Source organism: Laetiporus sulphureus, assembly GCF_001632365.1.
Source record: "Laetiporus sulphureus 93-53 unplaced genomic scaffold LAESUscaffold_5, whole genome shotgun sequence".
Lineage (NCBI taxonomy): Eukaryota > Fungi > Basidiomycota > Agaricomycetes > Polyporales > Laetiporaceae > Laetiporus > Laetiporus sulphureus.
The window spans coordinates 1,112,996-1,131,644 of NW_024468514.1; the positions used below are offsets into that span (position 1 = coordinate 1,112,996).

Sequence of the window (18,649 nt, forward strand, 5' to 3'; positions counted from 1 at the left end):
CTCCTCCGAATGAAGACGCCCCCATACGATTCCTTGAGCGTTTTATCTGGACAGCGTGAGCGGGGAAGGTAAAAACGAGCGATACCACGGAACGCACCCATGCCGGAACTACCGAGTGACGATGGAGTGATTGACGGTTCTATCTGCAAGTTAGATCTCCATCTTTCGGTTTGAACGACGACTTACTGGGTTCTGTTGCAGCGTGTTCCAACGGTTAAAATGTCTGCTTTGTCGGAGAAGGCGGAAACGCACCAGGCTTCTGCACGAGCAGCATCTCCTCCACCAACAGGTCGAGGTTCTTCAGATCCATTGCGCTGGCGAGTTTGGCCACCTTACTCTTGTCGGATAAGGTGACGGTCTTGAGAAGCTCCTCTAGTCTATCCTCGTCTGTGGCGAACAGTTTCGGGTCCATGCATCTCCACACTGCGAGCTCATTAACATCGATGCTGTCGAGGGCAGGTGACACTTTTTCCTTGACCTTCTTCCTCAAGTGGCCAACTGTGTCCCTGGAAGATACAGTGACTTTGAAGGGCGTTCCGATGGGTTTCTTCTCGTGATCAATGAGGAGGCACCAGATATTTGTTATTGTCGTGGCCATGGTGGGAGTGTAGCGCGAAGGCACGAAGCGAACACTCGACCACCCTATGTGTCACCGTCGCTGTCACGCCTCAGAGTCACACGGCGACGCCCAAGAGGCTGGCTGGAATGGGTCGACCTCCGCCTTCGCTAACTCAGACACCGCGCTTGAACAGCAGTCGGGACGCAAGGTACAAATTTCCAACATCACCGCTGCTAATGTACGCGGTCTCCGTCACTGCGCTGTTTGCCACCCTTACAACTGTTCGGACGATCGCAGTCGACGGACGGTGTTCTCTTGTACGCTCGATAGGATCCTGTCGCTCAACCTAGTGCGTGCTCGGTTTACGAATGGCGGCTACACAATTCTTCGGGGGATCGAGGTAGCGCATCTGGCGACGAAGAACACGATAGAGCTCAGTCCAAAGTCAGCCGACCACTGTCCCTCTCAGATCTCTCAACGCGTTCCGTGATTGGGAAGCAGTCGTTCGTGCGGCTCAGCTCTTGCTCTAAAACCATCCGCAGGCATTCTACCACCGCCGTGGTCTGCACACCCCATGAACCACCTTTACGCTTAACGACAGCAATCTTGTCAACTCCTACAACGTTACGCTTGGCCCACCAGTTCTTGTATTCGTCACAGTCCATACGCAAAGTCAGTGAGGTCCGGTCTGTTATTTTGTTGCCTGAAGATTGTGAGTCGTTCTCTTTCAGCTTTGTCTCAATCGTTGGTAGTCTATGTCGCCTATCAGAAAGCATATGTCTCGCCGAGGTCGAGCATCCGGCGGTCATTGATGAAGCTACGCACAAGCTGAACGTCGGCGGCCTGAGTGATCCGCGGATGGGGACCACATATCGGAGAGAGGATTCAAGTGCCAGGCCTGTGCGGAATGCATGCCGGAGTGTCTTGAACGCGGTGCGTCATACCTATCTTCCATGAAGTGCATGCACTGATCGCTGATTCAAAGTAAAGGGAGAGCCCTCTGCAAGAACTGCAGGAAGTTGAAATCTGGGTCCGTGAGCGACCGTCATTCGCTGATTCTCCGTTTCGTAGCCCACCAGCCAAAAATGTTTTGAGGCTCTCTGCATGAGCATGGAGAAACTCAAACCCATACTCATGCGTAGTTCTCGAAATTTGAGACACTCTTCAACCCGCAACGAAGGTCGACCTGTCTGTCTGTCACCCTGACTCAGCTTGTCGACCACTGCATGTGCGGCTGAACTGGTCGGGCCGTAGGGTATGGGTGAAATGGGGGCAGAACGAGAGCACGAAACATCCAAAAGAAGTGAACAGGCATAGTCATTAAACGCTGTCCTCGTCAAAGATGAATATGTCGGGCTACCCTTGGCTGCGACGCAGCAGAAAGGATGTATCTCAGACACGCGCCGGTCGATTCTATCTTTACTTCCCATCTCCCGCCCATGTGAAGCAAGCCACCGAGGATGAGTACCAATCATTCCATGTCTTGATGGACTACCTTTTGTGCTGCAACCGTTTGCCTTCAGACGGAAAGCGACTTTGCCGCAAGAGTTCGTTACGCCAGGGACCCTTAGCACCGAATGGCCGCCGTCTGGAGCTAAGACCGTTTATGAGTCAGACCAGGATGAGGGCGAGAACGGCGAAGCTCTGAAGCAGATGCATGGCAGTTGCGGCTACGTTAAACAGCAGATCAGGAAGGAGCGTCTGACATTGTATGAGTGGTCGAAGAACGATGATGACGAAGAATTAAAAGTCACACAACCATACAAACGCCTATTTACGCGTCGGACGTCTCTGACATCCTTAACAATTCTGGAGATCGTTCGGCGATGAGGAGGAAGTACCTGTCCACATCGTCACTGAGCTCGAGCAGTTCGAGCAGAAATAAAAGCATGAGACACAAAAAAAGGATGTGGGTACTGAGTTACTTTTTGTAATGGGGGAAAAGGCTTTACAAGATCTTGAGGTTTTAGTAACAGTTTTACGGGATAAATATGGCTTAAAATGCTCGAGTGAGTCCCTTGCACTTTGAAGGAGTGGTCATTTGGAGAAATCTGAGTTGCGGTCGCTGGATTCTGCAGCTTATTGAGACGCAAGTGAGTGTTATTATGAATGAAGTGCCGACGTTGCTCTTCCTTTCTGCCTAGTATAATGACTAGGGGCACAATTTGTCTCATTGCAACATGTGCATTGCACAATCTGCAGAATCTCTATAAATATGACGAGTTTGGGCTCTGAGATCTGATCGTTGACGGTGTACCTCGCAATGCATGGAACGCGAATTCTGTGCCACGGGAGGCTCAACTCATCATTTTACAGAAAAACAGTACTAGCAGACAGATGTCACAATTACACAGGTCTCAATCGCAAGCACTCGATATAGATCTACTAGCAGACCTCAGAACAGCTCCTCCTCCTCGGGCTTCCAATTCTTCGCCTGGTCCCAATAGCCAGCCAACTTCTGGCCCAGCACCTCCTTCGCAGCCGCATCCGTTGGGCAGCTCTTCGGCTTAAAATTACTGAACGCCCGATCCCTCAGCTGGCCCTCCCAGATCAGCCAGCACTGGTTGTGCTCAAGCGACACCGCTCCCTCCTCGCCATCCACCTGCCTGCCTTTGCCCTTGTCTGCGGGCCCGGCCTCCTCGTCGCCCCCCTCGATCTCAACTTCCTCGCCGCCACGCTCGCGTGCGGCTTCCGTCCACGCGATGCGGCGTAGCATCAGTTTCTTGTATTGCCGGATGAACTTGGATGCTCCCTCTATGTAGACCATGCTGAATGCAGGGTTGAAGATGCACACGCCCGTAAGGCTCATCTGCTCGGCGTTTTTGCGCACTTTGAACCTGTGAGCAGGATCGGAAAGTGTCTTGACCCTAAAGAAGGTAACGTTGTTCAGTGAAGATTATCCACCGCAAAAGATTGCAGACGTACTTGAACACGGCACCGTATATACCCTTCTTCTCCTCTTCGGCCTTCTTATTCTCGATCTTCTCCTTCCGTTGCTCGTCTGTCAACTTCCGCTCGGCATTCATCTTCTCGTGTGCATGCTTTCGCATGGCCACCTCTCTTCTAATCCTCGCTTCCACGCGAGTGGGGTCTTGGACGGCATCCGACGTCAAGACCTTCATGAGGTTGGCAAGACGAACTACAAAATGGAACTGCGTGAACACAAAATATCGCACTGGACTATCGCGGACACATACCCTTCGGCGCATCTGGAGGGATCAGACCCATACGAATACGGTCTCTTTTATCCTGAAGCTCTGCCTGGCGGCGCTGCTTCCTCATCTTCTTTTGCTCCTGCATCATAAAGTCGCGTCAATGCTAGTCTAAATGCTAAGGGAATCCCTAAGCGAACCTTCTTAATGAGCTTCAAGGGCTTCATAGCCAGCTTGTTCTTGTCTCCAGGAGCAGGAATAGGTATCGGGTGCTGAACATACATGGTGATCGGCGAATTGTTGGTGCGGATGTTCATTTGCGCCACTCCGAGCACGAGGTCATCGTAAGTCTTGTTCGGCAGCAGTGCAGCATCCCACCACTCTGCTGCAGGAGGAGGCTCTCGCTGTATGCAGCCGCACGTCAGCACAGGTTATATTCGAATTGTACATTAGTGGGACGAACCCTGATGTTCTTCTCGAGTGTCTCGAACTCCGCGTCCAACCCCGCTTTCTTTGCGCTCTCGGCAATCCTCTGCTTGAGTTGCTCCAGCTGAGCTTCCTGCCGCACCTGGTTCGCGATCTGGACGTATTTTCCTTTCGGGTTGAATCTCAAGCTCCTGCCGACACGCTCTTTTGGAGCTCCTTCGAATCCGCTATCAGGAACGGCGGCAGCTCCTGACGCGTATGGGTTAGCCTTCGACTCGATCGGGACAGCTGGAACAGGTGGCGGTGGCGGTGTCGGAGCATTGCGGACGTTCGCCTGGTGACCGCAGAGTTCAGTAAAGGAGGATATTAGATTTTTGGCAAATGACGATACCTTGATAGACGCAAATTTGGGCTGCATCGGCTTGTACCTATCCTTCTTGGATTGGGGGGCCGTAGGGGTGTTGTCGAGCAACAAAGGGTGAGCGGCCATCTTGAGACCCGCTCCTTGTTGAGCAGGCTCAGGGGGTCGATTCCTCTTTCCTGTCTGCGAAAGCGACTATCACTCTATGTCAATAACAGCGAGTGTGTTCATGGCGTGGCAGCGCACCATGTACGGGTTGTCCTTGACCGCCAGCTTACTCTGCGCCTCCGCCACACGCCTCTTTGCCTCAGCGACCCGACGAGCAAGATCGCTCGGCACCGACGGAGCAGGTGATCCCGCTGTTGGCGATGCCATCACAGGGCTTGCAACCGCAGCCGGCGGCGCGGTCATCGCTGCTGGGGCATTCTTCTTCATTGCAGCAATCTTCGCGGCAATTTCTGCCTTCTTCTGCGTAATGAGCGCCTCGGCGGAGATCTGCCGTGTCGTGTCGTATGAGCATGAATACTGTCCGAAGGATGAATGACGATTGACTTACCGCTGGAGAGGAACCAGGTCCATTGGAGGGCGTCTGAGCGGGCAAAGGCGGTTATAGACACGGATGAAAAACATTGTAAAGGGTCAATTCACCTTCAGCTAAGAAAAAGAGAGCGACTCACGGCATCACTACAGGAAAGCAGTCATCAGCCCCGATACCGTTCCTAAAGACCAAACGACGCACCTTTTGAACTTTTTTGACGAACTAATATCCCCAGAGCCGTCGAAGGGGCGTTTCGAGCTCATCATGCGTGAATAACAGCGTAGCCGACAAGTGAGCTATTAGAAGTGATGGTGGCAGTTCAGAATCAGGACCGCGAACATGCGCTGAGAGGGCGCTTATTATTTCGCTTAATATGGTTCATTTTCCCACGTTACTACAGCTTCGCAGAAAGTGATCAATAGAACGAGAGATATATATTCCTTCGTATTCGTTGCACTCCTCTGTCATAAATCTGTGTTTCTCAATCAAAATCCAAAGAATACGGACATGTGGGTGAATGGTAGGGTCAACTCGGCATTTGGGAAGACGCCATAATGACTTTCAGCCACAACGTGCTGACTAAGCATCCCTGGAGCTGCCTAACGTGAATTGCGCTGAGTTACGTAATCGCGGTCTACTATGCTCGCTCTTTCATCCGCCCGCTCGCTGCTGGCTGCGTGCCGGCCGTCGACGTCGATCTTCTCGTATGTCTCGAGATCGTTAGCACCCGCACTTCCGCTGGGCTTTGCGCGCTTCCGCTCCCAGTTCGCGCCGCGACGCGTCAAATTCTTGAAGCGGCATAAGGGCGTTGTACCCATTCCTATTGGAGGCTCGATCAAGGGCACGACGCTCGCATTTGGAGACTTTGGGATACGGATTAAGGAGAATGGGAAGAGGCTGACTGCGAAGCAGCTCTCGTCCGCAGAGGAGGCGATCAAGAGGAAGATCAAGCTGGTAAAGGGCGCAAAGGTGTTCATGAGAGTGTTCCCGGACATTCCGGTTTGCATCAAGGCAAGTTTGAGCATCGACTAAATTGGAGCATGTGTTAGATGATGTTTTGCAGGGGAATGAAACGCGTATGGGTAAAGGAAAGGGGACTTTCGAATTCTGGGCTACTCGGTTAGTGTCTGAATTCATAACTGTTCGCAGCCAAATGCTCACTCGTTGCATGAAGTGTTGCACCAGGTCGCGTCATCTTTGAGGTTGGTGGTGTTCCAATCCGGGAGGAGGTTGCGCGTGAAGGTACAGGTTCTTGTCCATGCTTTGTGGTGGCGGCTCGACTGAAACTCCCCCAACCGCAGCCCTTCGTCTCGGAGCAGACAAGCTACCGACCGTTATGGAGTTCATCACCCATGATACACCACCACGCCTTGGAAGTCTGGTGGTACCAGCAGAAGAGCTTGCAGCGATGCCGATTGTCCCTGTGCGTGCACCATAGCGGCGACATTGTGGCCTCTGTCTTTTTCATTACCCAATTTTTTCCGCTATCCTGAGTTGTACTCAGATGTATCGATAATCATCACGGCCATGCATCGGGCAAATGTCAAACGTTAGTGATGAACGATTGACCAGTACGATCTCCAGCTTTGCCTGCGCCTACACCATGGACACTTCATTCAGGCACTCCGCATACAACTGCGAACCATGTTTCGCTCACTTTCTCATAGTGACATGAAACACCGTGTCTCCGAGCACCGCAAGTTCTTGCAGTGTATCCACGAGCCGTTTCCATCTTGACACTGGACAGAACGTAGGAACCATGACCCCACAACTAGTCTATCACGGTGTAGCAGTAGGTGTAGCAGTAGCGGTAGCGTCAACAGTAGCATTAGCATCAACATTAACTGCTTTTTTGCTCTGAGTCTTCGCGTTCTCCAGCTCCCACAACCACCGCACATCCCGTCTCACGCTGCCTATCCGTGATCTTTGCCGCCGCTTGTTCAGATGCGACCAATCCTGCCCAACGCCCACCTCCTTCCCGAAAACGGGCTTCTCTTTGGGCTTCGGCGGTACAGGCTTGTTCGTGAGGATCTGCCACCGCCATATACTCACCGGGGCGAGGGTGTGGTCAGCATGTTTCTTTCCTGAACGCGAGAGGCTGTGCAGACGCTTCGCGCGTTCCTCTTTTGGTAGTGCCTCGATCTTGTGCACCTGCTGGATGTCGTTCGAGTTAACCAGCGAGCGGAGCACGACGCGCTTCAGGTGCCTATATATGCAGCAGTAGTCCATCTGAAACGCGTATGAGCAATAGGTCATGCGTCTACTCACTGCATTGACCTGATTATATGCGTCGGATATGGCGGCTCCGTGGAGTGTTGTTTCGCAGCAGCAGCATTCTTCGCAGGAGATTGCAGAATCTCGCCTTTTGCGGCGAACTCCTGCTGCACCGCAAGTTTGTATATTTCGTGCGCGGTGGGCGGTGTCTGCTGCGAGGATATGATGGAGAGAACGAGCTGCCGAGCCTCCTCCGTCGCTGTACGCCGCCCGGATAACGCGCGTAGAATTGAGGCAACTCCGGACATGACCACAAGTCAAGTGGGCGAGAGTCTCAGACGAAAGAAAGAAGGATATATCCTGCTTAACTTATCCCAGTCTTATCTTAAGTGAATGTAAGCTCCAAATCAGGCAAGTATTGATTATCATGCCAGATACTTCGTGGGCGCCTGGCGTTCGCCTTCGACTTGTGCCTCCTCCACGCTGCCTTCATCCCTTTTTGCATAACACCATGCCTCCTCGCCGACATCCACCACAATCCAACGGTAATACAGCTGCGGGGAGCGTAACTAATGCTCGTCCACAACAGACGCCGTCGCCGCTCATACCGATGCAACAGCAGCCTAAGCGGCAGATCGGTATGACGCCCGCCATTTATGAGAACAATATGCGTGTCCTTTTGCGCCGGGAACCGACAATCACGTCCATCTTTGACCAATTTAGCCATGTCTGTGTCTACCATCACAATGGCAGCAAGTGGGAAAAGCAGGGATACGAGGGGAGCATGTTTCTCTTCGAGAAGTGCGTATGGTCTCGTGTAACGCTCGTGTCCGCCATCGTTCATCCCATACAGGCAGACATATCCGCCATACGGCTTCTTTATACTTAATCGAATGGGCACTGAAGATTACATTCGCCCGATCTACCCCGAGGACGACATGGACGTCCTCGGTGACTATGTGATGTATCGATACTACCCCAAGTTTACTCAGGTCCGCGTCGCGATGGATATACCCTATCCTATTCCTCCAGAGCGTCGTGCCGCACTTGAAGCGGAAGTTATGCGTCATATGACCCCGGAGGAGATTGAGGCTTCACGAGATACCAAAGGAAAGGAGTGGAGAGGATCGTCGGTGACTATTGGTCTGTGGATGTTCGCAACGGATGCTCGAGAGCCGTTAAAGGATGTCATGATGCGGTGAGCAACTAGCCACAATTTTCGTTTCCTATGCTAAACAAACACAGGCTGCACTTTTATATCAAGCAGAACAAGCCATACCCGGAAGAATTCCGTTACGGACCAGGCCGTCCACCCCCTCCAAATCCACATCTTCGTACTGCCAGCCGCTCCTCTATCTCATCGGCGTCGCAAGGTACTTGCTCTGACATTTTGATTCAGACCGATGCTTATAAAGCTCTGCTTCAGACGAGGACGACCATCACCATCCGCGAATGATTGCACAGCCTACCAATATGACGCAGGCGGCTGCTTCTGCATATTCTACCGGGGTTGCGCCCACTACAACCAACGCCGAGCTTGATAAGCTTTTCGCGAAGTTGCTCCCGTCGGCTCCGAGCACGCCTGCTCCTGCAGTCCAAGCACCTGCGGCGCAGCCCACGACATCGACATTGTCGATCGACGATCTCTTTGCGTCGATCACAGGGGCAAAACCCGTACAAGCAAGCAAGCCTCCCATACCTGTCTCTGCCTCCCCTGCGCAGGCGACATCCACTCGTGGGCTCGCGCTACTTGACTCAATATTCGCGTCCGCGTCGCATCAGCCTCTCCCCCAACCAGAGCCTCAGCCCACCGCAGACGTCCGTCGTGCTACACCCGTGTACGCTCCACCGCTCCCACACAGCTCGTTGCCCTCTCAGCCGGAAGAGATCCAGATCACCTCCCCTAAGCCACAGTCGAGCACACTGCCGCAGATCTTGAACCAAAACGTCATTGCATCTCTGCTCGGGCTGAGCGCGGGCTCTGGCTCACGCTCATCTTCTGCGGCACCAAGCTCGGCGGGCTCGCGTCGCTCGGGTCTGAACCGCTATGAAGGCGACAACGAGTTCAGCGAAGGTGAGGCAGTGTCCGAATCGGGCTATTCGGCATCGAGCACCGTGTTGGACGCCGACGCAAGCCCGGCCGTTCTTGCAGCCGGTTCGTCATCTGGGCTGCCGTTACTGGCAGCGCTGTCTTTGGGAAGGGCAGCGGCGCCGAATGGACGCGGTACATCAGGCATCGAGGGAGATGTGACTCCTCGTGCCGCTGTCCGTGGGATGGAGCCGTTCTCTCCATCTCTACAGGCGCAGGAAAACTCGCACCTGGCATCCGTGCCGTCCGTTTCCGCTGCCTCGTTAACCACAAGTGATGCCAGCTCCACTTCCTCCTCCACGCCAGCCGAGAATGCCTCGCGGCAGCGGCCGCTCGTGCCTTTCGAGGCCGATTCCGAGCTGTGGCCATACCCACGCGCACCGCTGGAGGAGACTGTTGCGGAAGACGACGCGGACGTGGTGGAGCTCGACTTTACGGACACGCGCGCCCTAAGCGATCCTATACTTTTCTCGAGCCGGTTGAAGGAGAAGCAGAGTAAGCCGGACGGCGCCGAGAAGAAGAAAAAGAAGAACAAGAAAGAGCGTTTGGCACAGCGCGAAAAGCAAAAGGAGGAGATTGAGCAGAGTTGGGATGACCCGATGAAGGGGCAGGTGCGTACTCGGGAGCAGGCGGCGGCGGATGTGGCCGCTACTTCGGCTTCTGCTCCTGTTGTGAACGGTGCCGTGAATGGTGCTGTGAATGGCAAGAAAGCGACAAATGGCGCTCCGGTAGCGTCGAAGACGAATGGTAATATTGCGTGTTCGTCCGGCCGCATGCAAGCTGAGGCTGCGGCGGAAGCTATCATCTCAACTGTGGCGTCGCAGCCTGGAGGAATTGGCAAGGATGTCTCTCGCAATGATTTTGTGCAGGAGCTGCTCACCCTGATTCATGTGAGTTGTTCACCTACGTGCATTGCGCTTAGTGCTAACGGTCCTTCTCAAGACGGACAGGAATTTCGTCGATAGGTTGTGGCATGGCTACTTGGAGCGAGCCGCTTGAGTTTTCTTGTGTTATCAATCATAATGACACTGGCCGTTGCTTTCGTTGCCATACGCTATTGCTTTCACGATATTCATCGTATTTTTGGTACCTCCACGACTTCCTTATAGACGCGATTTACGACGCACATTATCGCTCCGCTCATTTCTATCTAGCAACCTAGTAGTCCTATGTATCATTGTGCAGAGTTTTTGCTGTTTCCGCGATCTATATCGTTGTCGCTTTGTATTGTAGCATCGGTGTCATCTCATCTTGAGTTCTTGGACTGATACCACACGAGTTCATGGATTGCGGATATGTATCACTGATGCCAGATCTCATAAATTGAGAGAATATCCTGCGCGAGGTTATATGTCACCTCAGTTGTCCGGCTGTTTATCCTTGAACACATTGTGCGCAAGGCGGCCAAGACCGTGGCTACTCAGTTTGCACGCACCCCGAAGGCGATAAAGGCTCCGCGTGGTAACAGGTAAATGTCCCTTCCACGAGGTGGCGCCGCGCGTTCGTCCTTCTGCCGTGTAGAATCATCATATACCATATCACAATGGGTACATAAAACATACAGGTTGTGTCGAGATGATTGGTATGCGTAAAACGGAAAGAGACGACACCATGCACAACGTTAGAACTGTAGATTCAATCGCGACAGCGAATGCGACCGATTCTACCCGCTGTCGGGCAACGCTGGCCAGCATTGCGCCGTTTCTTTTCATTCTCCTCCTGAGTGTAGATGACATTGAGGGCGTGCGCGAAGATAGCGGCCAGTTTCACGGCCGTCTCGCGGTGCTCCATCACAAGCTTCGGCACGACATATGGGATGAAGAATTCCGCGCTGTAGCGCGTCTTCTCGGTTTGAATAAGGTTGCCACAGGACCGACCCAGCACCTGAATGCGAAGAGGATGGAGAACAAACGCGCGCACGTTGTCTGCGGTGATGTCGTTCTCGGATTTGAATGCCCAGGGAAATGCAGACCACGATAACTGCTCCAGTTGGGCTCCACGGATTGTTGTGTCCTTCTGCAGGCGTGTCCAGTTCTCTTCATGGACCCTGAAAAGATCTCGTAGAGTCTTCTCCTCGGCTTCCTCGCGAGCTTTCTCCCTCTGCTCCTCCAAAGCCCTTTGCTCTGCCTCACGAGCAGCAGCCTCTCGTTCTTTCAGAAGCAGCTCTTCCTCGCGTCTCTGCTCGATGGCGTCCAGCTCTTCCTCCAGGCTACGCAGACGTTTACGCGCGCGTCTTATACGCAGCAGAAGCTTTCCATACGTAATACGGGCCTCTTTGAGCTGTTGCTGCTCGAACGCACACGCGTCTCTGGCAGCTTGCGCCTCTGCCTCCAATTTTCCAAGCTCCGCCTTCAAGCGCTTCTTCTCCTTGGCATAATGAGCATCAAGCTCTTCAGTAGCTTGCTTACTACTCTTCTTCGTCGTCGAAGAGGCAGCACCAACGGCCTCGGAATCCTCGGCGAGATTGACAACGACGACCTTGGCGGCTGACGTCCCAGACCGGACTCCTTTCACTGGCTTAGGCTCCTCAGGTTCCTCGCTAAGGCGGGAGCCAAATGGAATCCTGGAAAATGAGCTACTCCGTTGTCTAGCAGTCTTTGTCACGTTACGCGTGCGGATAGGACCACCATGAGATGGAAAGATTGCCTGAGCGAGATCGTCGAGAGCGGGAGGCCGCTGGTATGGGTAGGCGAGGAGATCAGGCAATAGCTGACTACGAAGGGCACGAGGCTGAGAGCTGGACTCCTTCGAAGCAATCCGCCTAGAGGAAGATGGAGTCGCCAGACATCTTATTGGAGGTGTCGCGCTGCGTCTTGAAATCGAGCGGGAGGGCCGTCTGGTGATAGTGCGCGAGAAGTACGGGAACTGACGGTGGTCTTGGCACGTCCGCGTGTGGGTGGCATACATTTTCATCCCCGTGGCTGCGGAACATATAACATCAACTTAGCATGAGAGACGCGACGGAAAAGCTGATGTGGCCCACCGCCCAAACACAACGTGCTGTCGAGAGAAACCCAAAAAGATCGTGAATGGGTGGCGCCTTCGAGGTATCCTTGAATGAATAAGCCTGGGGAGGGAAGGGGAAGGCAATAGTCAATGCCAATGTGGCCGTGATCCCTAAATACTGACAACTAGGGTGGATTCCTCCCATGATCCGGCCTATGGCCAGTGCCACACAGGCGGCCATATTCTGGAACATACCGAGAAGAACACGTTGCAACAGAAAATAGACAAGTTCAATTCGTTGCGCCTTGGCATTGTATTTCAGACGGTCCAGCCAATAAGTTCCCGGGTTTCCGGGGAGGGGTGGGGATTGACCGTACATTCGTGCTATCTAGATTTCCAATGTACTTCTCCCAGACGCGAACATCTTCCATTGCTGCGCAAATGCAAAATCAAGTCACCAAAGAGTAGCATTGAAATTATAGAAAGCGATGTCGGATATGCCGCAAGTTGTAAATTACACCGAGAGGAAATGCCCAAGGAAAGCCGTTCACAGTGCAGAACGCTCGTCGCAGTAATTGGCACCTTATGGTGCCCCTTGACTGACAGTGTTGGAATCTGGGCACAGAGCGCAGATGCGAGAGGCCCCGGTGCGACCTGTGCCACCGGCGTGGGAGAGTAGTAGCGCGCGTGTATATAATAGGGCGCGGCTACAATGGGACGGGCCATCGGTTTGGCCCCGTGGAGCCATCTTCTAGAGAGCGGGCGACTCCCGAACTCCTGGCCGCGCAGCGGGCTGGCCGGGAAACTCAACAGACAGGTCACAAAGGACGGTTATGTATTGTATGTTTCGAAGCCCTAGCACATAAAACAAGTTTCAGCCAGCCGAGAGTTGCTGAACGCGAGAGTATAGACCGTGTTGCAGCTAGCACTGGAAGCCACATCACGGTTCGCCCAATGCTTAAGTGACAATCAGCGCGACCACGTGACTTTCGCGTAGAGCGCGTCAAGTGACAGTCCGTCACAAACAAATCACCGCCGCGACCGTGGCTCGGGTCTCGGCGGTTATGAGTATGGCACGTTGTCAGAGAGAATTGAGCCGACCGACACGAATCGCGCAATATGTTATCGCCCGGAGCAAGCTATTGGTATCGTCACGCGAGTAGCGCGGAAGCGGACAGCTTGATCAATACAGGTTAGTAACATCTGTCCATCTCTGAGCGGCTGCGGAAAGAATGTAAGCTGCCTTTGACTCGGCGGTCGGTGTTTTGCATCCTAGTACTAGCGCATTATATCGAGCAGGACGATACCGTTGACAACGATCTGGCTATTCTCCATGGGACCACGCGCCGGCCAGCGCACCTCAACAACGAATCACACGTCGACTTAACTACTATCCCGGCGCAGTGCGGGCAGTAGGGACACTCCATGCCCACTTAGCACCGCAGCATCTAATGTATCATGCGAGCGCGTCCGTAGCTGAAGTTAGCCTACAGTTCGCTTTCAACGCAGATGCGTTTTCGACAAATCAACTGACTCGACGTGCCTTGGCAAAATGCAGTTCCTAACGCCTTCGTCCTCTGCGGCGTAGCTGGAACATGCATCGAGTCAATACGGTGCTCTGCCTCCAGCTATCTGTGAGCGTCTCGTTGTCGCCACCAAACAGCCAGCGCTTTGATCAGAACGTGAAACGGTACACAACTTGCATGGTGCCGGCTCACCAGGTATTGTAGAGTACCTAGTCTTGCTTGTATAAGAGGCCACCGGGTGCGGCTGAGGGGCACAGCTTCCAGCTTCATCTGTCGAAACCCCTCTAGCGGCATGCGCTTCACCATCATAAGCCTCGCTCTCTCGGCCACTATCCTGGCAGGACATGCCGTATCACTACCTACGTCAGATATCATCACCCCATGCCCCGATGTCGTTGTTTGCGCAATTGGACCGAACGGAGAGACATGTACGTGGCCTAGCTGCAATAATTCATGTCCGAGGGTCAGTCATTTGCCACACTACACGAACTGAGACTGCAGGCGCTCAAGCTTATCTTTAGTTGGCCAATAAGCACCCGCCTTAGGCGAGAGATGATAGATGATCGATTGGGTTAGATGGAATGGAAATGGAGAGAGAGAGTGAAGGACTAATGTATACGTGCCCATGATTCACACGATGCCTGTTCATCACCATATCCATGTTCTTCTGTACACTACCGTGGACCCCGATTTTTCTGAAGCAACTCAGGTTAGTAAGTCAACGAAGTTCACTACGACCGACATGGTGTCAAGAGTACTGTAGTACATCACCATCGGCGAGCTGCTTCTGGTCAACCGCGTGACTTGGTGGCATACACGTCTGCGTGCCTTCGTAGACTTTACGGCAAACTGCCGTCGTAAACTCACGCAAGCGTCGGGGATGCTTCGAAACAAGCAGAAACTACTCACGATAAATATCAATCCCCCCGCTAACATCTGGCTCGAAACATGCTGCTCCCTTCTCGCGCTTGCAGACTACAAATAACACACGTGAATATGACGGGTTATCAAAGAGTCGGATTGACGACATGTAACCTCGGACTTGTCGTCAACGAAATCATGTGCCGGATGTCTGTCGTCTTTGAGCTTCTGGACTATCGTATTTGAGGAAACATCCTGATAATGAGGTGAAAGACAGTAGTCATGATGAGGAAGAGCGATATTATGTATGCAACAAGATGTCAGCGAGGACGGATTAAATATCAAATTAAACCCACCGACGGCATCACAGACGGGCTGAGAATTATATTTGAGAAGATGGTGTGGACATCATCTTGTGTCACTCTTCGTGAACGCCATGGAGCGCTTGCAGAGCGATGAAACGTTAGTATGTTTGCGATACTGAAGTCCTATACGACCCAAGCATCTACTCCTACTTGCCCTGAGTATCCACCTACGAGACGACCGTTTTGCATGCCACTTTGCACTTGGAAGCCGGGGGCCACCTGGCATTCCAGTATAGCCGGTATTTAAAGAGCGAGATCTAAACTCGCCACGACGATGCAAGCGTACCGCCCGATTTCTGTATTTCACCGTGCTGGGCAGCCTTCCCATTGATAGATCAAAGCAACGGAATAAACTGACCGGGATATTTGTATTCATAGCGTATTGCCCATCGAGACAGGGCCTTGTAAGAAGCGAGTTGTGCTTCGCCTTAATCTTCCATCGAGCAGTGAAGACCTCAAGTCTAGTTGATGAGCCGACTGTGGCTCGCTGGGCCATAAGCAGAGGAACGAATATGTAGGATAGCGACGGTGTTCATCATATGTGCGCGGGTCATGGTGGGGCCACCTCTCAATACGAACGTTTGAGTAGCATTCTCAAGAACAGAATTGAAGTATTAGCTCTGGATAAACAAGAACAGTGAGATCACGAGGATAAAGATGAAACGACTCGACATGCCTAGTCTATGACGACGCTTCGAGTGGCACAAGTCGTTGTGGCTTCTCCAGTGGCCGCAATTCGCCAATCGCATGAGTACATATTTAATGTCCGCCCGAACACGTTTTCGCCCGACAAAGGAGGAGATTGGCCAGCGATATCTCGCTCTGGGAGAATCGACATCGATGATCTACACAGTGGCCACAGCGATGCCACAAACTTACCATCAGTGGCTGAAATACCGCCGAAAGAAGCAGTCTGGCTTGTGGTCAGCATGTGGGCCCGCGAGTTCTTTCATGGCCACAGAAACCGGCAATGAGTCGTGGCGAGGGACTTGGGCTGCATCACGGTATATAAGTAGCTGGAATCGCAGCGAGGGTCATCATACCACTTCAACTCCTTCGTTCTCTTGCATCGCTAGCAACGGAGGCCTTCGCCGTCCGTTCACATTCTTAAGTATCTTTCGCATAAGCTTGCTTGTACGTCCCCACTTCCAAACCACTCTTGTACATCGTATTGAAGCCCACATCGAACAGATTGTAGTCACATTAGAAAACGCACCGCCACTCCATGCTTGACGATCATCATTCCCGTAGCCCTTCCGTGCAAGGCGCCGACGAAGAATCGTTTGGAGCAATTCAGTCGAGCAATACGAACAAATCGACTCCAAACGACACAGGCGTCGGTGGCGCTATGCACGATACCATCGGCGAGGGCACCTCTGGCCATCAGTCTGGCTTGGCAGCGAATACTTCACCTGGAGGTCTTGGCCGGCACCATCACGAGTCGGCACCTGGCGCTCTGCTTGCTTCTGAGCGCGATTCGTCGCATCACTCGGTTCAAGGCTCCGTGAATGGTGGCAACGGCAATGAAAACAGCGAGCACTGGTTCCAGAGGACTCCGAGGAGCGAACCACTTGAACGCCATGTCGATCTCACACTCGCAGACTTCCGTCTTCTGGACTGGCTCGTCGAACAGGACACTTCTTTCAATGCAGGCCTTGCATTGGAGTTCCTGAAGTCCACAGAAGAACAACAGCAGGGAGCAAGATCCGACGTTGGCAGCGTACGAGCCAAGACGCCAAGCCGCAGTGAAATATCGGCACTTGATGCAGCGGAAAGACAACGACAAGCCGAGATCGAACCGCTCGACTTCACACCGGCGCCGACGATGAGCCGTCGAGAGTTCTTTGAAAGGGTCGCGCGGGCCAGGACACCTGGATGGCTGAGTGATGGGGTGAGCTACCGGGCTACCACCGAAGAGCGCGAATTGGAGGCAAACATGATATTCTATGGTGCCTTAACCCCGACCCCTTCAGATGTGGGCGGAAACGGCATTGGCGTCGAGTACTCGGACCACAACCAGGAACCTGTCTTGCAGAACGTAGACGATGCTGTGGATGGGAATGCAAGTGAGGTAGAGACAGACGAAGAAACCACGCCTACCAAGCCCTCAGCACGGCATGGATATACGAATCATGCCCTCGACGCAACGCCAACTCGGAGATCCGTTCGTCTTGCTGCCGCTAATAGCCGCGAAGACTCCCTTCTGACTGTGCGAGAGCCCACGCGCACCACTCAGCGCGCTAGCAGCCCCTCTTCCGCTGCCGGCGCCAGGTACGCGGCTCGAGTGATGAGACGAAGAGGCATATCGAGCGAGGAGAAGGAGCAAGGCCTTGTCGCAAGCTCGTCGAAGCCGAGGCCGACTCCACACAGATCGCGCAAGCTCTGATTGATGATCCTGAGAGACGACTTCATTAGGGAACATCCGTGATATAGAAGGAAAGCCACTCGGTATGTTACCTATGTGACTTTTCAATGTGGCCCAGGCCCGTTATTTCCTAGCATCTTTATGTCTTCTTGTGTATGCGATCCCACTTCCACTTGAATGTGCATGAACCTCCACGAACCCTATGACAATATTAATTCTGTATTGGTGAGTCAACTTTGAGCTACAGGACCTGAGCCGCCATCATCGCCCACATGCGCACCAGGCATATCATGGGTGGAGAATGAAGTTGGACATATTGCGGACAAGGATGAAAGCGCCAAAGAGGCCTCCGGCTTCAGTTTCAGCAAAAGCTCACAGTACTCGGCTCGCATCGCATACCGCCTCGTCTGCAGATCTCTGGGGTGTCCTCACACGTAACGGACTTCACACTCACCAGTACTGTCCTCTTCTCCACTGGCCTGCTGACGAGCCACATCCGTCGTCGCTCCCACACCGTATCCCACCACGATGTTCAATTTGTTATTACATTGTGATGTGGCAATGATCCATGGACCACGACGGCCACTGCGACTTCATGATCTATAGATTCTAAGGAACGAGAATGAGCTGCGAAGATAGCTTCCAGAACGATGATTGGAACATGCCGCTTGTTTCCTCCGAGAGACGCAAGACAGACATCATCAGTTAGCTGGAGAACAGGGCGAACAAAGGAGGCGCTCGGACAGCTTGCTCTCGTATGACTGGTCCAGGACGAGAGCTTGACATCATTTGAACAGGTCGTATCGACGCCGATGAAGCGGATGTTGCCACCGATGCGTATATATGCGATGTTCGCCAAAACGCGATTTCGTTCCGACAAAGAAGGAGATTGGCCAATGATATCTCGTCCTGAGAAAACCAATATCAATTATCGATACAGTGGCCACACGCGGTGCCACAAATTCACCATCAGTGGCTGAAATGCCGCCGAAAGAAGCGCCGTGGCCGTGCAGGCCATGCAAGTCCTTTCATGGCCACAAAAGACGTAAATGCGCCGTGGCGAGGGCTTTGGCTGCGTCGCAATATATAAGCAGCTGAGATCGCAGCGAGGGTTGTCATACCACTTTAGCTCCTTTGTTCTCTGCTTGCGTCGCTAGCAAGTGGAGGTCTTTCTCGTCTCTTCATATCCGTGATTGTCTTTCGCATAAGGTGGCTTGTATGTCCCCAGCTCCATTCTACTCTTGTAT

At 53.0% G+C, this 18,649-nt stretch overlaps 10 protein-coding genes across 10 annotated transcripts; 4 read left to right on the top strand and 6 right to left on the bottom strand.

Annotated features, from left to right (window-relative positions):
* Positions 1 to 1,189: 1,189 nt before the first annotated feature.
* On the top strand, positions 1,190 to 1,516 carry LAESUDRAFT_644896 (uncharacterized protein; the record flags this gene model as incomplete). The annotated part of the gene is made up of 2 exons (XM_040903885.1): positions 1,190 to 1,294; positions 1,349 to 1,516. Coding segments are annotated over 2 exons (273 nt in total), but the record flags the coding sequence as incomplete, so codon positions are not given.
* On the bottom strand, positions 1,418 to 2,184 carry LAESUDRAFT_429551 (uncharacterized protein). The gene has a single exon (XM_040902428.1). It carries the CDS (start codon positions 2,032 to 2,034, stop codon positions 1,504 to 1,506), a length of 531 nt encoding a protein of 176 aa, XP_040768281.1. The 5' UTR covers positions 2,035 to 2,184; the 3' UTR covers positions 1,418 to 1,503.
* LAESUDRAFT_644731 (uncharacterized protein) lies at positions 2,126 to 2,389 on the top strand (the record flags this gene model as incomplete). The annotated part of the gene is made up of 1 exon (XM_040903873.1): positions 2,126 to 2,389. A coding segment is annotated over one exon (264 nt), but the record flags the coding sequence as incomplete, so codon positions are not given.
* Positions 2,390 to 2,831: 442 nt separating this feature from the next.
* LAESUDRAFT_810142 (PRP3-domain-containing protein) lies at positions 2,832 to 5,360 on the bottom strand. Its single transcript, XM_040914191.1, has 10 exons — positions 5,238 to 5,360; positions 5,176 to 5,182; positions 5,055 to 5,087; positions 4,745 to 4,993; positions 4,529 to 4,693; positions 4,175 to 4,471; positions 3,912 to 4,115; positions 3,757 to 3,853; positions 3,485 to 3,698; positions 2,832 to 3,426 (listed from the first exon to the last, which is right to left on the bottom strand). Exons 1-10 carry the CDS (start codon positions 5,300 to 5,302, stop codon positions 2,955 to 2,957), a joined length of 1,803 nt encoding a protein of 600 aa, XP_040768283.1. The 5' UTR covers positions 5,303 to 5,360; the 3' UTR covers positions 2,832 to 2,954.
* A 315-nt stretch (positions 5,361 to 5,675) lies between these two features.
* Positions 5,676 to 6,474, top strand: LAESUDRAFT_644433 (mitochondrial ribosomal protein L16; the record flags this gene model as incomplete). Its single annotated transcript, XM_040903857.1, has 4 exons — positions 5,676 to 6,051; positions 6,086 to 6,155; positions 6,211 to 6,278; positions 6,338 to 6,474. The coding sequence occupies 4 exons, from the start codon at positions 5,676 to 5,678 to the stop codon at positions 6,472 to 6,474; spliced, it is 651 nt and encodes a 216-aa protein (XP_040768284.1).
* Positions 6,475 to 6,815: 341 nt separating this feature from the next.
* Positions 6,816 to 7,558, bottom strand: LAESUDRAFT_734900 (uncharacterized protein; the record flags this gene model as incomplete). Its single annotated transcript, XM_040910550.1, has 2 exons — positions 6,816 to 7,242; positions 7,305 to 7,558. The coding sequence occupies 2 exons, from the start codon at positions 7,556 to 7,558 to the stop codon at positions 6,816 to 6,818; spliced, it is 681 nt and encodes a 226-aa protein (XP_040768285.1).
* Positions 7,559 to 7,731: 173 nt separating this feature from the next.
* On the top strand, positions 7,732 to 10,680 carry LAESUDRAFT_810144 (uncharacterized protein). Its single transcript, XM_040914192.1, has 5 exons — positions 7,732 to 8,051; positions 8,104 to 8,448; positions 8,496 to 8,623; positions 8,677 to 10,229; positions 10,282 to 10,680. The coding sequence occupies exons 1-5, from the start codon at positions 7,762 to 7,764 to the stop codon at positions 10,336 to 10,338; spliced, it is 2,373 nt and encodes a 790-aa protein (XP_040768286.1). The 5' UTR covers positions 7,732 to 7,761; the 3' UTR covers positions 10,339 to 10,680.
* A 171-nt stretch (positions 10,681 to 10,851) lies between these two features.
* LAESUDRAFT_810145 (uncharacterized protein) lies at positions 10,852 to 12,533 on the bottom strand. Its single transcript, XM_040914193.1, has 2 exons — positions 12,323 to 12,533; positions 10,852 to 12,260 (listed from the first exon to the last, which is right to left on the bottom strand). The coding sequence occupies exon 2, from the start codon at positions 12,250 to 12,252 to the stop codon at positions 10,975 to 10,977; it is 1,278 nt and encodes a 425-aa protein (XP_040768287.1). The 5' UTR covers positions 12,253 to 12,260; positions 12,323 to 12,533; the 3' UTR covers positions 10,852 to 10,974.
* Positions 12,534 to 16,380: 3,847 nt separating this feature from the next.
* LAESUDRAFT_721936 (uncharacterized protein) lies at positions 16,381 to 16,635 on the bottom strand. The gene has a single exon (XM_040908100.1). The coding sequence runs from the start codon at positions 16,617 to 16,619 to the stop codon at positions 16,446 to 16,448; it is 174 nt and encodes a 57-aa protein (XP_040768288.1). The 5' UTR covers positions 16,620 to 16,635; the 3' UTR covers positions 16,381 to 16,445.
* A 1,374-nt stretch (positions 16,636 to 18,009) lies between these two features.
* LAESUDRAFT_429686 (uncharacterized protein) lies at positions 18,010 to 18,649 on the bottom strand. The gene is made up of 4 exons (XM_040902430.1): positions 18,524 to 18,649; positions 18,370 to 18,474; positions 18,068 to 18,311; positions 18,010 to 18,011 (listed from the first exon to the last, which is right to left on the bottom strand). The coding sequence occupies exons 2-3, from the start codon at positions 18,418 to 18,420 to the stop codon at positions 18,108 to 18,110; spliced, it is 255 nt and encodes an 84-aa protein (XP_040768289.1). The 5' UTR covers positions 18,421 to 18,474; positions 18,524 to 18,649; the 3' UTR covers positions 18,010 to 18,011; positions 18,068 to 18,107.